Here is a 16845-nt window from a genome sequence, read left to right on the forward strand (position 1 = left end):
CAAATAAATAAAATCTTTAAAAAAATAAAAATAAAAATAAATTTAAAAAAATGTCATACAGAGATAAGTTATCTCCTTCTACTATTAAACACAACAGCTAATAGTTGGGATCATACCGCAGTTTTATAGCCTGCTTTTTTTCACCTAACACTGTATTTCCTCGTGTAAATGCTCTCTGACATTTATTCAAAATAATAAATGCAAAATTGCTGACACCCCTCCCCCCCTTTCCCCTAGTCACTCATCTGTGGCAACTTTTAAGTTCCAGGTTTCCTCTGACTTAGTTCAAGGTCATAATTATGTATTTCAAATATGTTTGCTTCCTTCATAAACATTTGGGGGTATAATTCAGGCTAAGCAAAAAAAACCTCAACAGTCGTGGAGTGCACATGCAGCTCATGTGCGAGCTAAGATCGCCCTCCATGCCTAGACACACTTCTTGGTGATCTGAGGCCTACAGCCAGTCACTGCATGGTATCTGTAACACGAATTTAGAACTAAAAAGGACCTTTGATCTGGAATTGCTACTAAGGTTATTCTTCACATTTTACATGGTAGAGTTTAATTTTAAAGTCCTTCAAAAATCTTTATTAGAGGGCACTCGGGTGGCTCAGCTGGTTGGGCAACTGTCTTGGCTCAGGTCATGATCCCGGGGTCCCGGGATCGAGTTCCACATTGGGCTTCCTGCTGGGTGGGGAGTCTGTTTCTCCCTCTGACCCTCCCACATCTCGTGCTCTCTCTTTCTCTCTCTCTCTCAAAAAAACAAAACAAGGGAGCCTGGGTGGCTCAGTGGGTTAAGCCTCTGCCTTTGGCTCAGGTCATGATCTCAGGGTCCTGAGATCGAGTCCCGCATTGGGCTCTCTGCTTAGCAGGGAGCCTACTTCCTCCTCTCTCTCTGCCTGCCTCTCCTCCTACTTGTGAATTCCCTCTGTGTGTGTCAAATAAATAAAAATCTTTAAAAAAAAATCTTTATTAGAGATCATAAAATTAGTCATTTCATGTCTAGATCCTTAATCTTTAAAATTTTTTTTTTAAGAATCTGATGTTTCTAAGAAAATTTTACAGTACCCAGTTGTCACTGATTCATGACAAAAATATTTCACACTCTGGCCTGAGACATCACAGAGAGCTGAAAAGTCCATTCTTTAAGAAAAGCTGTGGCAGCACGGTATTTTAGAGAAGGAAGCTGTAAATGAGAATTGTTTATATGGAAATACGAGCTTTGTTTACAGGTTACCTCAGCAACTGCGCCATTCTTCACAATTTTTATCACAATTTGTTTAATCGCATTTCTGTGACCATCAGATGTCCTGCCAGTCCTGGAGCCCCTGCACACGTGCCTGCAGTGTGGAGTTTCACGGGCGATGGAGGGAGGACAGCTCCGCAGACTGGAAGCGCACCGGTTCCCAGTCATACCTATTTTACTACGTCTGAAGCTCCACATATCTGAAGTCATTTTCTTTAACACCTTTCTAAAATATGTTTGGTAGAAGAAAGGAAGGGAACCAGCTCAAGCCGGTGCAATCTGGGACCAGAGGTGTGAGGGGGATGACGAGCTTGCAGGCTGGTGAGGTTAGTTATTTCATCCTGGGGCAGGGGCCAGAGGCAAAACAGTGATGGAGGGATCCTTCCCGTGGGGCAGGAAGACAGCGGCAACTCCCCTGGCCAATAGGCCTTCATTTCCAAATCAACTCTAACCACCAACACTAGACCTCATGGGAGTGAGCCAACTAGACTGCTAGAAAAAGATGTCCTTTACTTACAAGGTGAAGACAGACAAAAACGTCTCTAAGCTACTCCCTCACAGGATTTTGACAAAACTAAGTTTCTAAACCAGAGCTGCAAATGCAAAGTTTTCATCAGCTTCTTATCTCCAAGTGCCCAGCCTTCATCCCCAGGAGAAAGCAGCAGTTGTGGGCCCCTGCACTCCATCTTCAGAGAAGATTTCTAATCTAGGTCATCCACCCCACTGTACTAGACAAACAAGTACCAGGCCATACATGACAGCCATATTTTATTTTAATAATATCTCTAATTTTAAGTCAATAGTACTTTCATTAAAAAAAAAAAACAAAAACAGTAAACTTTTCTTTAAAGATAAGCTTCACTTCTTTTTTAAAGCCAAATGTCTTCACAGCAAAAGAACAGCAACTCTGAGTTCCCTGAGAAGCGGACTCAATGCCTTTCCTTCCCCACAGCGCCAAGTTGTACACAGTAGACACACAAGTAATAATTGTCTCGGTGTTGACAATGCAGTGCAAATTCCTAGTAGGGCAAATGTAGACTCAGTCTATAAATACTTACCATGCATCTGTATATGCAAGGGCTGCGCTGACTTTAGAACAATTTTTTTTTTTTTTTTTAAAGGAGGCTCCATGCCCAGTATTGCCCTGCATGCAATTGCCCTGCAATTAAGAGTTGTGTGCTCTTCTGACTGAGCCAGCCAGGCACCCCGGGGCCATACTGATTTAAATGGACTTAAGAGGGAATATAATCTAGGACAGCTTAACCAACAAACTGAAACTTCAAATTAATTTTTGTATCGCAACAACCAAATGATGATTTCACTTCCTTTCCCTCTGGTTGCTCAGCTGAACACTTTTGGTTTTTTGAGCTGTAATGTTCCACACCTCATTTATTCATTTTGATTTTCTCCCCCATCTCCTTCCTAAAAGTGCTAATTTATTATGTATTTTGAAAATAATTAAAATTAACTAGTTTCCGGATTTTTCTTAATGACCATTTCTCCTTACCCCCTTTGTGTCATTTCTAACGCCAGGATGGGCCAAAGGCTGTTTGAGGCCAGGGCCCTTGTTCTGACTTGCTACACAAGACTCTTTTAACAGCGTTGTTGAAAAACAGGTCTGTCCTGCATCTGTCCTGACCCCCCTTTCCCCTCCAGCAGATGAAGGAGCCCCTCTGCCTTCTTATTCCCCACCTGCTGTACCACACGGCTTGCCTTGCCCTCCTCTGCTGTTTACAGCGCAGCACAGGGGCAGGTGATTATTAAAGGAGCCTGCTTGTTCCATCTGCACCTGAAACAGGCTAGAAGGAAGCAGCTCTACGAAATTGCTTTGTTACCATGGGAACAAAGACCGGATTTCTCAGTGTAGTTTTCACTTCCAGCAACACAATCTGCGGTGAGGCTGGGAGTACTGTCTCATCCCACAAAGAAGCAAACACCAGGGGGGTCTGCGTCTCAAGTCCAAACCTCCTGGCATTAGACAGTGGGTGACCTCGCCTAGAACCAGAAAGCCCCTAGTAGCAGGTGACAGTCTAGTCTTGGCTACAGGGCCTGGTTTCTTCACCCTGAGCAGAGGCTGCAACACACCATCCCCCAACACTCATCGGGGCGCTGAACTCTCTGATTGCAAACAGATTTCAACATCTCTACTCCTCCTCCATGCCACGGTGAACTGCATTCTCCTTCCTTTGGAGTAAACACTATAGCCACTTCAGCTGCAACTGAGTTTGTTAATAAGCCCTCAGGGGAAACCATTACTCTCCTTGCCTTTAGAAATAAGCCCTGGTCCTTACACTGAAGGGAGCCAGAATGTGCCTCATATTTTCCACTATGTACAGGGTTCCCAGGACACTCACACTTCATTGGAATATCCAAGGTGCTGGCTCAGTGAAGTCAAGCTTTGCTGGTCTTTAATGGTGGCCCGTTAGGCTCCATGCCACAGTGAGGGGTTACCAGACCAGAGGGAGGTTCTCACTTTGGCCATGACTTTTAGGCAGTTTCTCTGTTGTGTTCTCTCTCAAAGGATGGAGTGGGGTTGGGCCAAAGTGCAAGGGGTCAAATAAGACTTTCATGTTACTGAAAAGCCACATGGTTCAATGGGCTAAGAAAAAAGTTTCAATCCCAGGTCACTCGGGGACTCAGTGAGGACCCCTGAGAGGTGTGTGTGTTCCATACCTAATCAACCACACTCTTGGCCACATTCCCTTCAAACTCAGTCACTTTATCTTCACTCTCACCACTTTAGTTTCCAAGCCTTTAACAAGGCACACCTGGCCTGCCTCTTCTTAACTAGCCTTCTATTTCTAATCTCTTCTCATTGTAAGGAATTCTGAATAGACAAAATTTAAAATGCAATTTAAATGATAACTCTAATTCCTTTCTTTTTTTAGAAGGGAGGCAGAGAGAGAGAATCTTAAGCAGGCTCCATGCCCAGGGCGGAGCTCATTCCCACAACCCTGAGATCATGACCCGAGTGAAAATCAAGAGTGGGATACCGACTGAACCACCCAAGGGCCCCAATAGCTCTAATTCTTGAAGTGCTCAGTACAGGTGGGACACCTGATCAGAGTTTTGTATATATCATCTCAGTGAATTTTTTCAATTCTATATGATGAAAATTATCCTTATGATGAGGAAACCAAGATCAAATGGCTAAATTTCTCAAAATCAAATGGCTAATAAGTGGCAGAGTTTAGAATCCAAACCTGAACCTATGTGACCTCAGAACCTTCTCAGCCCCCATACTAAACAATCACATGGAAATCATTCCTACCTAAGCCTATCAAGGCTTTCTAGTTATCTATCTCAACAAATCTAAACCTTGGGTGGTTTTTTATATTTTGGAGGAGATGATCCCCTTCCTCTGAATTTCTACAACGTTCACAGACTGTACTACACAATTCAATAGTGAATCATGCTGAGTAATAGTGTTTACTAAGTGTTTTACTTAAATCAATCTCCCCAAAGATAACCATATGACTTCTTTGAGGGCAGACATTGTATCTCAGAGTCCTCCTTATTTAGGACCTTACCCAGTGGAGTGCAGACAGGTCAGAAGAATTCAGGGACTAAATGTGAGGCTAACAGCTGCTGCACTTAATGGGGACCACACCCTTACCATATGCCAGGCACTGGTCTAAGGATCTTGCGTGCACTATCTTTCTCAGTTCTCATAATACCCCTACAAGGGAGCTATTGTTACTACTCGCATTTTACAGAAGAGGAAAGCCTCGGTAATGAGTTCAAGTAACCAATCCAAGGTCAAACAGCTAGTAGGTCACAGAGCTGCAGTGTAAACCCAGGTGGTCTAGCTTCAAGACCCACACTCTTAACTATCAGGTAAAATGCCTGGGTCCACTGAAAATAAAATTATGTTAGCAATGAAGAAGAAAAAGAATGATATAGGGATGATCTCTTCTATCAACAACCAACAGAAGGAACCAAGCAAGGAACGATATAGTTTGGAAAACTCTATCTCACTGGAGTGTCCCATTCTGCAGCACCTTTCCTAAACATAACTGAAGAAAAATATTTCAATTATTTTTCCTAAAAATCTAAAACTCAGCTCAGTCATTGATAAGCAGGGGAAACAAATTTCCTGAAAAGCCAGTAAAATCAGCTCTCAAACAGCCAAAACATGGATTAATGCCTCTAACAAAAAGTAGTTTCTTTTGTAGGCGTGAAAGCATGACTAAAAGCAATCTGTTCTGTAGGGTAAATGGAAACACAGTCCTGAAGCTTCTTGCTTTATTATATCCTTTGGTCCCTTTAAAAACCCGAAATACTCAAACCGTGCTGTTTTTGGTCTGATAAAGGGTACAAGATAGGAAACAGCAAAACGCATCGATGGCCCTCCAGCAGCACGCTTGAGCTGGAAGTTGGAAGGCTGGACTGGTTGCTGCGGGGTCGGGTGGGGCAGTACCGGGGTGAGTGAGGCTGATGAGAAGCCAAAGGACAATATGCTAGGGACCAAGAGTGTTAAGCTCCAAACACCATTTATGACAGACTGAGGTACAACATCTCTCTTCACAACCCGTAGGTAGGGACAGATTTACCATCCTCATTTACACCCCCAGCCCTGCCTCCACCTGTTGAGCGCCATGGTGACTGTTGCTCCCTGTTGCATCTCCTGAGAAGCTGCCACCGCGGCCTCTGCCAATGATGCCACCGCCTGGGTGGCCTCTGATGCTTGCGTCGTCTGGATGGTCATCTCACCTCCCTGTAACGTGGCCCAATTTTGTTCCACCTGAGGCAGAAAGGACATGACAGTAAAGAATCAAAGTCACAAAAGGAGTATAATAAACTGCTACGTGCTCAGCCAAACACACACACATTTTTAAATTAACATGACCTACGATATACAGGACAGGGTTTTTAGTATGCTATCTTTCGTGTCTAAAAAAGGGGATATTAGAATATCTATTTGAATTTGCTTATATATGCGCAAAGAAATCCCGAAAGGACACAAAAGAAACCACTGAAAATATTTTCCTCCATGTATGGGGGGTGAGAGGGGAGTTGTGGGAAGAGGTTGGATAGGAGACAGAAAGCCAGATTTTCCAATATATACTTTTAAATAATTTTTGAATTATCTGAGCCATATCAATGCATTACCTACTCTTTTAAATTCTTTTGATTAGGTAATATATTACTATGGCTCAGATTAAAATAACTTTGGATAAACTGTAACATTCAAAAGTTAGAATTTCTGAACAGACAGTAACTATAATTCTAAAAATATTCAAATGATACCAAAGGATATGCAATGCCAGTATTCTCAACCTTTTGTCCAGATGTGACCACTGTTACCTATTTCTCATGTGTCTTTGCAGCGGTATTCTCTCTCTATGCAAGTATATTTACACACATACACACTCCCTCCTATTTCCCCCTTTCTACACCCTTGTAAAAAATAAAAATGGCAGCTTATTCTACGTTATCTCTTTGGCCCTTGCTCGTTTCACCCACAATACATGTCCGAAGTGATTCTATTCTGGAATATATAAAACTGTTTCATTCATTCATGACGCATAATGATGGCTACACAGCGTTTGCAGTATATAAGCACACCATGATTTATTTAATCAGCCATCTTTTAATGGGCATTTAAGACGTTTCTAGTCTTTTGCTCTTACAAACAGTACTGTGATGAGTATCTTTACATACTACGTTGTATATTTTATGGGAGTCTATTTATGGAGTAAATTCCTAGAGGTGGGATTGTATATTAAAGTTATTTTATATTTTAATTTTTTTGATGGAAACTGCCAAATTCAGGAAACTTTTTTTTTTTTTTAATGTAGCAAAAACTGCTTCCCTTTTAGTGGAGAGGAATTACAAAGAAACAAAATAAAATATTCAAAAAAATATTTTATCTGGTGAGAAAACAGACTAGAATTTAGTTCTGTGAGATCAAGGACAGGGATTATCTTTGCATTGGCATTATTAACATTTGAGGCTAGAGGAGTCCTTGCTGCGGCAGGGGGGAGGGGTAGGGTGTGTGTGTGTGGGGGGTTGTCCTGTGCATTCTAAGATGTTTAGCAGCACCCCTGGCTTCTGTCCACTCACTAGATGATAACAGGACCCTCCCTAGTCATGACAATTAAAAACATCTCCAGACATTATCAGATGTCCGGGGCAGGGGCTGTACCTTAATTGAGAACCACTGCTTTTAGTATAATGCTCTGGATTTTGAGATTTCTCAGTCCTGGATACCTGTATCTAGCTACTTCAGTCCATTTTGCTCAGTAAGTACAGTTGATTAATTATTCACCCTCAAAAACAAAAAGCAGCAGGGGCAGTGAAATCAGTTTCTATTCAAAATCTGGTTGGTAATAAACCAGTGCGCTCAGGTACAGTATCTCCATGGATTGGGGTCTCAGGACGTTAGCCGTGCTCGCTGGCACTCCTGGGGCTCCTGATCACATGGGTCGGGCCCAGAGAGTAGAGAGCTTGTGCTTGTAGGTCAACTTTGTCCCAAAGAAAGTGTCCCAAGCTCAGGAGAGGCAGATATTTAAAGTGCCTCCTGCTTTTCTATTACCATACTGAGATGATGACAGTGCTTCTCAAAATGCTTGTCAAAAGCCTCCCAGAAAATGGAACATTCCTTTGAACTGCCCTAGTACTTGCCCTGAGTCCTCGTGGGCAGCGGGCAATGCCAGCACACCTCCGGAGCCCATCTCTAAGAGGCGGAGACAGCCCATTTCCTCCCCGCAGAGCTGCAAAGTTGCCCACTCAGGAACTCACAAAACTTTGGCTTCCCAAGAGTTAGTATTGCTTTGATTTCATTACTCTGGCGAGTGTCACTGCAAATGATGCCACTTTTAATGGCAAGTTACACTGCCAATTTGTAGATGGTCTATGATTCCCCTCGAAACACCAGACAGAGCTGGCCAGCCCCTGTCACCTTCTGCCATTAAACAGTCTTCCTCTTTCCAGATCTGCCCCTCTGTATTTTTGCCCATCCCACTGCAGAGCTGGGCCTGTGTGGCTCTCCCAATGCTCAGACTCCGATGTCAGCAATTTAATGTATACACATTTAGTTACAACTGCATTTGTAGCAAAAATGGTATCAGAAAGTTGCCATATACAGTATACTTTAAGGAAGTTAAATTATATGGCATGAAAGATTAATGGATGGTGGCAAAGGGTAGAGAGGAAGTAGGAAGAAGAAGCAGACGAAGAAATTTCTATTCAGAATAATGGCAGGTGATAAATAAATCACTTGGGTGTTAACATTTCTTTGGAATTTCCTATTCTTCAGTCTCAGTGCTTTAGTTGTATTTGCTTGAGCTCTTGTTGCTCTCCCTTTCCATCTGTTGGGAGCCACTGTGTGGTTATCTATGCCGGATGTCACCATGTCCCAGAGAAAGGGCCCCAAGCCCTAGGAGGGAAAGATATTCAGAGGATGTACAGTTAGCATCAATGCTTTTTTGAGAGACCCACTCCAATGAGGCCCTTCAAACTGTGGTTACTCTATCCCTCTAACTACAGTGAACCACTGAGGCCCGTCCACATGCTCACAGAGCCACGCACTGCATATGCTGTTCCCTTTGATGGGAACGCAACTCCCACCCTCGCTTCTAGTCTGACCTCGGTGGAACCTGAAGGAGCCTAGATAACTCCTTCCACTCCCCTGTGGTCCAAGGCTCAGGACCTCTCCTGTGTCCCATAGCACCCTGGGCTTGCTTCCTCTAGATCCTTACCTCATTGTCTTTGTGCTATGATGTGTCTTTTCTCTACCACCTACCTGTGTGCTCTCTAAGAGCAAGAGCAGTCTTTATTTTCGTGTGTCTATCAAATCTCAGTAAATGGCACAGGGCTCAGAAAGTGTTTACGGAATAGCAGGATGGAGAACATATTCCTTTATTCATATTTTCCTGCTTGTACTTCAGCCTACTTATATTTCAGGTACACTGATAGTCATTAAAAAAAACATCTAGAATAAGTTGTGCTACCATTACATGTGGAATGGTTCAGCTTAAAATTCATGTCTTCAATTCTTGTTTCTTCTTCTTCTAACAGAACCATATATACCATTATGATCAGATACCATTCTATTTCAAAATTTGACTTCTGACACAAGTGCAATGAATATCACCACTACCAATTGGTGGTCTTATCACACGACAGGATACATTCTCAAACCCATTTGCCTTTGTAAGTATGCCATCAAAACTGAAATTATTTAAATATTTTAAAATCAAGATAGTTAATTTCATATTATTTTAAAATTCTTTCCTTGTTCCTTTTTTCTTAAAGTAGGTTCCACGTCCAGTGTGGGGCTTGAACTCATGACCCTGAGATCAAGAGTCGCATGCTCTTCTAACTGAGCCAGTCAGATGCCCCAAAAGTCTCTCTTCTTTTAAAGTTTGTGTATTCATGTGAGAAATCTCTTCACCTAACATGGGGCCCGAACTCACAACGTGGGCCCCGAACTTGCTGAGCCAGCCAGGCACCCCTATTTCCTTGTTCATTTCTAAATGTCTATGTAACTTAGAGTGTCTATGTAACTTACAGCATCTTTAATGAGTTTTAAGGTGACTATAGTTAGAGATTTTTTGTTTCTTTATAGGTATGGGTAACCTATAAAGGTTTGAACTATATGGGTCTATTTAGGGGGGGATTAAAAAAAAAATAAATACAGTGTAGTACTATAAACACTCTTCCTTATGTTTTTTTTTAAATACCATTTTCTTTAGCTTGCTTTATTGTATGAATATAGTATATAATACATATAAAATATGTGTTAATTGACTGTGTTATCAGTAAGGCTTCTGATCAATACTAGGCTATTAGTAGTTAAGTTCTAGGGGAATCAAAAAGTTGTATGTGAATTTGACTGCAACAGGGGGTCTGCACTTCTAACTCTCATGTTGTTCAAGGGTCAACTGTACTTAGATTACTGGGTATTCTCAGGACAGAGCATACTCAAACAGATTTGGGAAACCATATATTACCAGAAGAGACTGGCCCCCAATGGTCCTTCTAATAAATTTAACTAAATGTAACTAACTGGATGTTGAAGGCAGTGTAGTCTAATGGTAAGAGCTCTCACTGGCAAGGTTAGGATAACAAAATGACCTCACAACTTCTAAAAGTAGAGGTATCATTTATTTTTGTAAAGTACTTTCTCTTCCTTGTAAGAAAAGATGCTAAATACAAGGCCATAGGATGTTTTTACTGAATCATCTGCTACAATGTTTCATTAACTTGATGTGGTCTTATCTGCCCTAAGCAGTGAGATATTTTGAGTAATTCCAGTTCTTAGGGCTCAAAACTGACATGCTAACAACCATGTCAACATCTAGGAGGAATGAGAAGGCAAATAAATCACGCTACAAAATCTAAAACATTTTGTCACTTTCTGAGATAACCTGTGCTGTTTCTCTTCGTATCATTTTTGTCTCATTCTAAGTGTGCAAAGAGTTACATTTTTTAAAAAAATCTGTATGAATCTGGGTATTTACCAGAAGGCTATTTTTGTCATTCACCCATTCCTACAATAGATGACTAAAAATGATGTGCTAAAAAATGCCATAGATAAGTCACTGAGATTTTTTTTAAAATTCTTCATATTTTTCTGTGAACTTCTGAATTAACTGACCACTATATATGTGAAGTTATTTAGTAAAATGGGCTTCAAAGAATTCGTCTCTAGGGAAGTGTTTAAGAAACAAAGTGCTGCTTTCTTTAAATAGTATCAGGAAACACTCGGTAGGTAGATATGGTTGATAACTTTGATTAAGTCAGAGAGTAAAAAATCTTGTGAATGTACCCACCACTGTCTTTTCTATCTCTTTCACACATCAAGTTCTAGTGTTGTCTAGTGTCCTCCAGTTCTAGCGTCTGGGGACTGATGGATTTTTCCTTCAGCTAATCCATACTCTTACATGATGCTTATATACTTATAAAAGTAAATATCCTGTTGACTGTCACTTTTCTATACTGTAAAACCAACTGCTGTTCCTGCCCCCAAACCTTCTCAGACTCCCTAGCTGGAAACATTCTCTCCTGAAGGCACAGACCACTTTGCAGCATCTACAGCATGGACCAGAGTTCATCTACGGAGACACTTCTCTCCCCAACACAGTAGAGAGACAGGAGGAGCATCTGGAGAGCAGGGTTCCTGTGTACGCCACTCCACACATCTAACACGTCAGCGCAGCACAGCAGGGGCTCACTTCCTGCTGGCTGACCGGGGAGCCTGGCTGTGTTTCTCTTCAACTCACTAGCCATGAGAACTTTCTTAGTTCTCTCCCTTTCCTGAGTTGTACACATGAAAATGACTTTGTGGTGTTGTGAGTGGAAATGCCCCATGGTTGTGAACAAGGATGAGATAATATTTTTAGCTTTATTTCTAATACTGCTTGTTGACATTTGTTAGCTATTTTCAAGCTTCAGGGCTATACCACACTGGTATCTTAGGGGAAAAGCCCACAGTGCCTTAATGAACCCACAAATGGCTCAGGCTTCAGAGCCTGGACAACATTTTCCAAATGCATTACTCAGCTTCAATCCTTTGTGACTCTGGGCAAGTCACCTAACCTCTACACATCTCAGTTTTCTCTTCTATAAAGTAAAGAATCTATTCTTAATAGGGTTGAGCACTTTGCTTACCAAGTACTCAATTAAGGTTCACTACCTTTAGGTTAACATCCCATAATTACCTTGATTTTGGGAGAGAAGGATTTTCTCATGAAGTCTTTTCAAAGGCATATTTAAAATGTAGTAAATCATGGCCACTGATTTACAAATATTTTTATCCCTCCAAATATTTTATCCCTCCAAAGAATTCTTTAGTAGCTCCAGTCAAATTTTTTTAATAGAGCCCAATGATTAAATCTTTGGGATTCACAGCATAAAAGTATTACATGGATAATCTCTTTTTATTGTGTATTATATAAAATGCTATATTACAAATGTAAAATTATAAGTTTCTGACAGTTAGGTCTATCATGAAGATCTATGAATTTCAATTATTACAATTAATATACATGGCATAAGATATTTTGTAAAACTGTCATGGCCTGATGTTTTAAAAAGCTTAAATAAAATAATGCTACTGATGTGTTGGCTACCCGATCTTTTTAATCTTCTGGACCCTAACTACTCCCTCACCTATACATTTATGAATTTAAGTCAATGCAGACCAAATCCTCTTTCTTACCTCTCCATCAGCCACTGCAGAATAATTCACTTGGGCAACAGTGACTGTGGTTGGCAATTCGGAAGCATCAGCCAATGTGGCTACTGTTGCCCCTGTACCAACCTAAAGAAAAACACAGAGAGTGGTGTCAGCAGATGGATCCTCCTACCTCTCCTTTATTCAGAAGTTAAGATTCATGTAATCCCAAATTCAGCACAGTAATGACTAATATGCTTTGTAATGTGAAATGAGTTACTAAAATCGTATCTCAGACACTTACATGAGTTTCAGAAATCTATTTCAACCCAATAAATCAATATTAGAAGCTATCACATTTCACCATTGGTAACTAGCATCAATCAACTTTCTACTTTCACCCCGATTTGAATTTTAGAGGTTCCCCATCTAAGAGCAAGTTGAGTTTTACCTCAGGAGAGGTAATTCAGAAGGAATAGCTCCTACCCCTGATAGAATGAAACAGCACAAAAGAAGCCATTTTTACAGTGCTTTGTTTTGAAAATGTCCAGAAAAAGCTATCGATGGCTCTGTATTTAACAAGTTGCAGACAATTTAAAATCTTATTAAAAAATCAATTTCAGATAGAAAGACTTTGGGGAGCTATAAAAAGTTAATTAAGAGTTTGCATGATGAAAACTTTCTCCAGTCTGAGGCGAGGTGCCCACGATCTACTTCACAAACCACAATCTGATAACATAGGTTTACTTACCTGGATAAGTGAGACAGTGCCATCAGGGTTACTAAAGGTCTGGACTACAGTCTGTGATGGTACAAGATGGGCTATACTGTGTGTAGTTGTGGCCTGTGTTTGTGTTTGCTGATCTTCAAAAGCATACAAAAGGTCCTCCCGCCCATGCTGTTTATAACAGTTTTTAACTATGGTCCGTAGTGCCTGGGTCCATGAAACCTGTCACCAAAAGACCAGACAAGCACATTAAAGTCACAAAGAATGTTGGTTATTCAGCCCTACTATGGAATAAGCAGGTACTTATTTATCAAACCAAACCAAACCAAGCTGGTACAGAATAAGCTCCCTTAGGGTTATTTCCCTTAGACCCATTGTGGCACAAAAAAACTCAGCACCAAGCATCAAAAATTTCCCACTAGATTCCTTCCTGATCAAAGTCTAGTTTAGCTTTTGGGTTTTATACTCTTCTAACCTGAGGCCAAATCTTAAACTTCTCACAAAAGAAGGTTACTCTTTAGTCAAGAATTTTATATTAAGATTCTCAATAAACTTCCAGGATAACTAAAAAACAATTTGCAGAAAAAGCAAGGGATGACATCTAGTTGAGTCCATCTTTTTAAAAAAAGAAGTATCATTATCAGCAGCCTCAACCAACTTGTCATCTCTTTAATTCTATATTAATATTTTTCAACAGTGGTTCCTGCTAACTAGAAATAAGGACATTTCTAAGTCTTCAAAGTGCTTAATACTTTTTCTTAACGTTTTTTCAGTTCTTCCAAGCACCTCATGATATTAAAACTGCTCCAAAAGGCAAGTAGGCAGAGAGCACAGTAAACTCATGGTCCCACCCCGAGTCTTTATAGAGATGAAGTGATGGAATGGGAAAGGCTATAAATCAGACGACAGCAAACCTCTCTGGGAGACAGGTTCGACTTTCACACATACATTTTTAGACTTCTTAGCATAAGAAGTGGAATCCCCAAAATCGAGGTAGTTGACTCAGAGTGGAAAAGCAACAGGCTACTCAGGTTTGAGAAACCCTCACCCTCTGCTTTTGCTCTTCTGTGCGGACGTCGCTCCGGACATTTGCCCATGGGATATCTTCAGGCCACCAGATGGGCTTGCAGCTTTCTTTGCCCCAGCCTGGTTTTCCCCGACCCGTGGAGTACTTGAGCATTTCTGGAATGAATGCCCGCAGCTGGGCCTAGAAGACAAGAGTGTGGTCATTAGCAGTCATGAAACACATCTGGGATCTGCCTGTGTCTTCCACTAAATTCTTTTTTTTTTAATTAAAAAAAAATTAAATAAATTTAAAAAATAAATAAATTTTAAAAAATTAAATAAATAAATTAAATAAAAAAAAGATTTTATTTATTTATTTGACAGAGAGACTCAGTGAGAGAGGGAACACAAGCAGGGGGAGTGGGAGAAGGAGAAGCAGGCCTCCCACAGAGCAAGGAGCCCGATGTGGGACTCGATCCCAGAACCCTGGGATCATGACCTGAGCCGAAGGCAGACACTTAACGACTGAGCCACCCAGGCGCCCCTCCACCAAATTCTAAGATAATAAAACAGAGAGCTTTCCTGGAGGGTCTCAGAGAATTCCAAGATGTGACTGACGAGAACCCATTGTTTTCCACAGGATACCATAGCTCCATGGGGGTCTGAGAATTATATATATGTTGGTGAGGCATGCCCTAAGCTGTATTTCAATGACTTGGCCCTAGAAGATCAAGAATATCAGCCACCAACTGTGATTTCTTCCTAAGATACTGTATGGATGCTATTTCCCTCATTTCCCTTCTACAGCCTTCCACACATTTAAGGTATCAAACAAAGCCGATGTGTTTTCAAGATTGTTCTGGAGGTAGTGAGCAGGGCAAGGAGATCAGAGAAATAAGAGGTGAGGAGCAGGTAGAATCATCACTATTTGTAGATGATACGACTATGCATCTGGAAACCCCAGAGAATCATATGAAAAACTACCATAAACAGTGAGAGCATTCAGGAAGGTGGCTGGTTACAAATGGGAAGTAGGCTCTACTTAAAAAAAGGGAAAATAACCCTAAAGCTTTTCCAGAAAGTTTCTGGTATGCTAGGCCCATGTATGTGAGTCAGACATACATACAGAGTGATCTTAAACACACTGTGGACTTCATCCAGATTTATTTCACAAATCGAATCCAGACCAGGCAGGTGTTAAACCAGAGACAACTGCCATTCTCCTGGAACAGTAACCACACTGAGCATGTGCGTTGGAGGGGAAGGGGAGCTTACTCTGTGGATACTCTTAATTGCTGATGATGATTTTTGGCAAGAGAAGCAGTTTATCAAGTTATAATGTTCCTCCCCGGACCTACTGCTTTCCTTTTAACCTCTGCAACACTCCAGAGAGAAGCAGCATCCTCCAACTAAGGACACATCCACACTGCCCCAGCAGCTCAAGACCAAAAGGAGAAGACAGTTTTAGCAATGGGTCACACCCAAGGACATGAGCTTGTAGCGATAAAAGAGAAAAAGAAGCCAGAAATGGGAATGGTCAAGTGTTAATGGGAGACTGAACGCAGCACCACCTCTGTATTCAAGAGCCTACTGAGGTATCAGGTGTTCTTATTTGAATATTATTTCGCCAGAAGCTGACACCAATTATTATATAATAGGAAATCATGAACCCATATCAGTAAAGCTTCCCAGAACAAAGAGAGCTCTGGTTGACTGTGTTTACATCCTCAACCCTTTCACCTCCCCAAGTCAGCCTCTCCCAGACAGTCTCCTGTCTACAGGATATGATATAATACACTCCATATATATTTGGCTCTGCGGCATTGAGCAGTAGGCTAATAGAAAGTATCCATTTGCAAACCCAGGCTATCAGCTGGCTCATGAGGTCACTCCTCCAGTTATTTTAAGAAAGTGCATCTCAAAGTCATTTTCCCCTTTACCCTGCTTTCCTGGGAGTCTGTTTTTTTTTTTTTTTTTTTTTTTTTTTTTTTTTTTTCTTGCCTCAGATACAGAGAGAAGGAAAAGGCTTAACCCTCACACACACAATATTTGCTTTTCTTCAAGGGTGGAAAAAGAAAAAAAACAACAATGTCTTTCTCAGATGCCAAATAAACTGATACCACACACTTTCACGAGTCTCTCTTTTCTTTTAAACCCAATTGCACTCTCCAAAAGGAGAGTTCTGTATATCCAGACCCGGCATTCTGGAGATAATGATGTAAGGCTCAACAGCTCTAAATTAACATAAGACTACAGTGTTCAGAAACACGCCATCAGAAACACTTGGCGGACAGAGACCACTCCAGTCCCACCTGGAACTCCATACATTCTCTGATTCTGACGACTTTCAGCTTTTGATCCCACACTCATTCCCATCATAGCTTCCCACACCCCTCAGCTCTGGGTCACCCTGGCACCTGGTGATGGACACCTGCCATCCTGTCTTGCTTTTTGGCTCTCTCACATCAGGCTTTCACTGGGTTGCAAGGACTCACAGGTTATAGGAAGTGTGGGCAGAGCACCAACTTAAAACCTTCCTCTGCCTTCTCTCCAACCACCCGTAGTATTTGCTACTTTTATTCCCTAGACAGCCAAGCTCAAAATCTCAGTCAGCTTTACCTCTTTCCTTCAACACCCATCCAGCTACTCATTCCAAGTTCAATTCTTTCTTCTTTGAAATGTCTGTGCTCTCCATCCTTTCTTCTCCATACCCACCTCATCCCCATTCCTAGCCCAAGGCTAGTG

The 16845-nt window shown here is 41.3% G+C and overlaps 1 protein-coding gene across 9 annotated transcripts in view; it reads right to left on the bottom strand.

Annotated features, from left to right (window-relative positions):
• NRF1 (nuclear respiratory factor 1) overlaps positions 1–16845 on the bottom strand; it is a 144821-nt gene that overhangs the window by 33238 nt on the left and 94738 nt on the right. For 5 of the 9 annotated variants that reach the window (XR_004384040.1, XM_032869305.1, XM_032869297.1 and 2 more), the window contains exons 6-10: positions 14144–14302; positions 13120–13317; positions 12414–12515; positions 8469–8627; positions 5833–5990 (exon numbers count right to left, since the gene is read on the bottom strand). Coding sequence is in view for 8 of the 9 variants with exons in the window: in XM_032869305.1 (XP_032725196.1) it covers positions 5833–5990; positions 8469–8627; positions 12414–12515; positions 13120–13317; positions 14144–14302 (776 nt within the window). In the remaining variant the exon portion in view is untranslated. The remainder of the gene's footprint in view (positions 1–5832; positions 5991–8468; positions 8628–12413; positions 12516–13119; positions 13318–14143; positions 14303–16845) is intronic. The other 4 variants (XM_032869315.1, XM_032869349.1, XM_032869357.1 and 1 more) reach the window with 4 other exon arrangements.

This window comes from Lontra canadensis, unplaced genomic scaffold, assembly GCF_010015895.1.
Source record: "Lontra canadensis isolate GAN:19392208 unplaced genomic scaffold, GSC_riverotter_1.0 scaffold2, whole genome shotgun sequence".
Classification (NCBI taxonomy): domain Eukaryota; kingdom Metazoa; phylum Chordata; class Mammalia; order Carnivora; family Mustelidae; genus Lontra; species Lontra canadensis.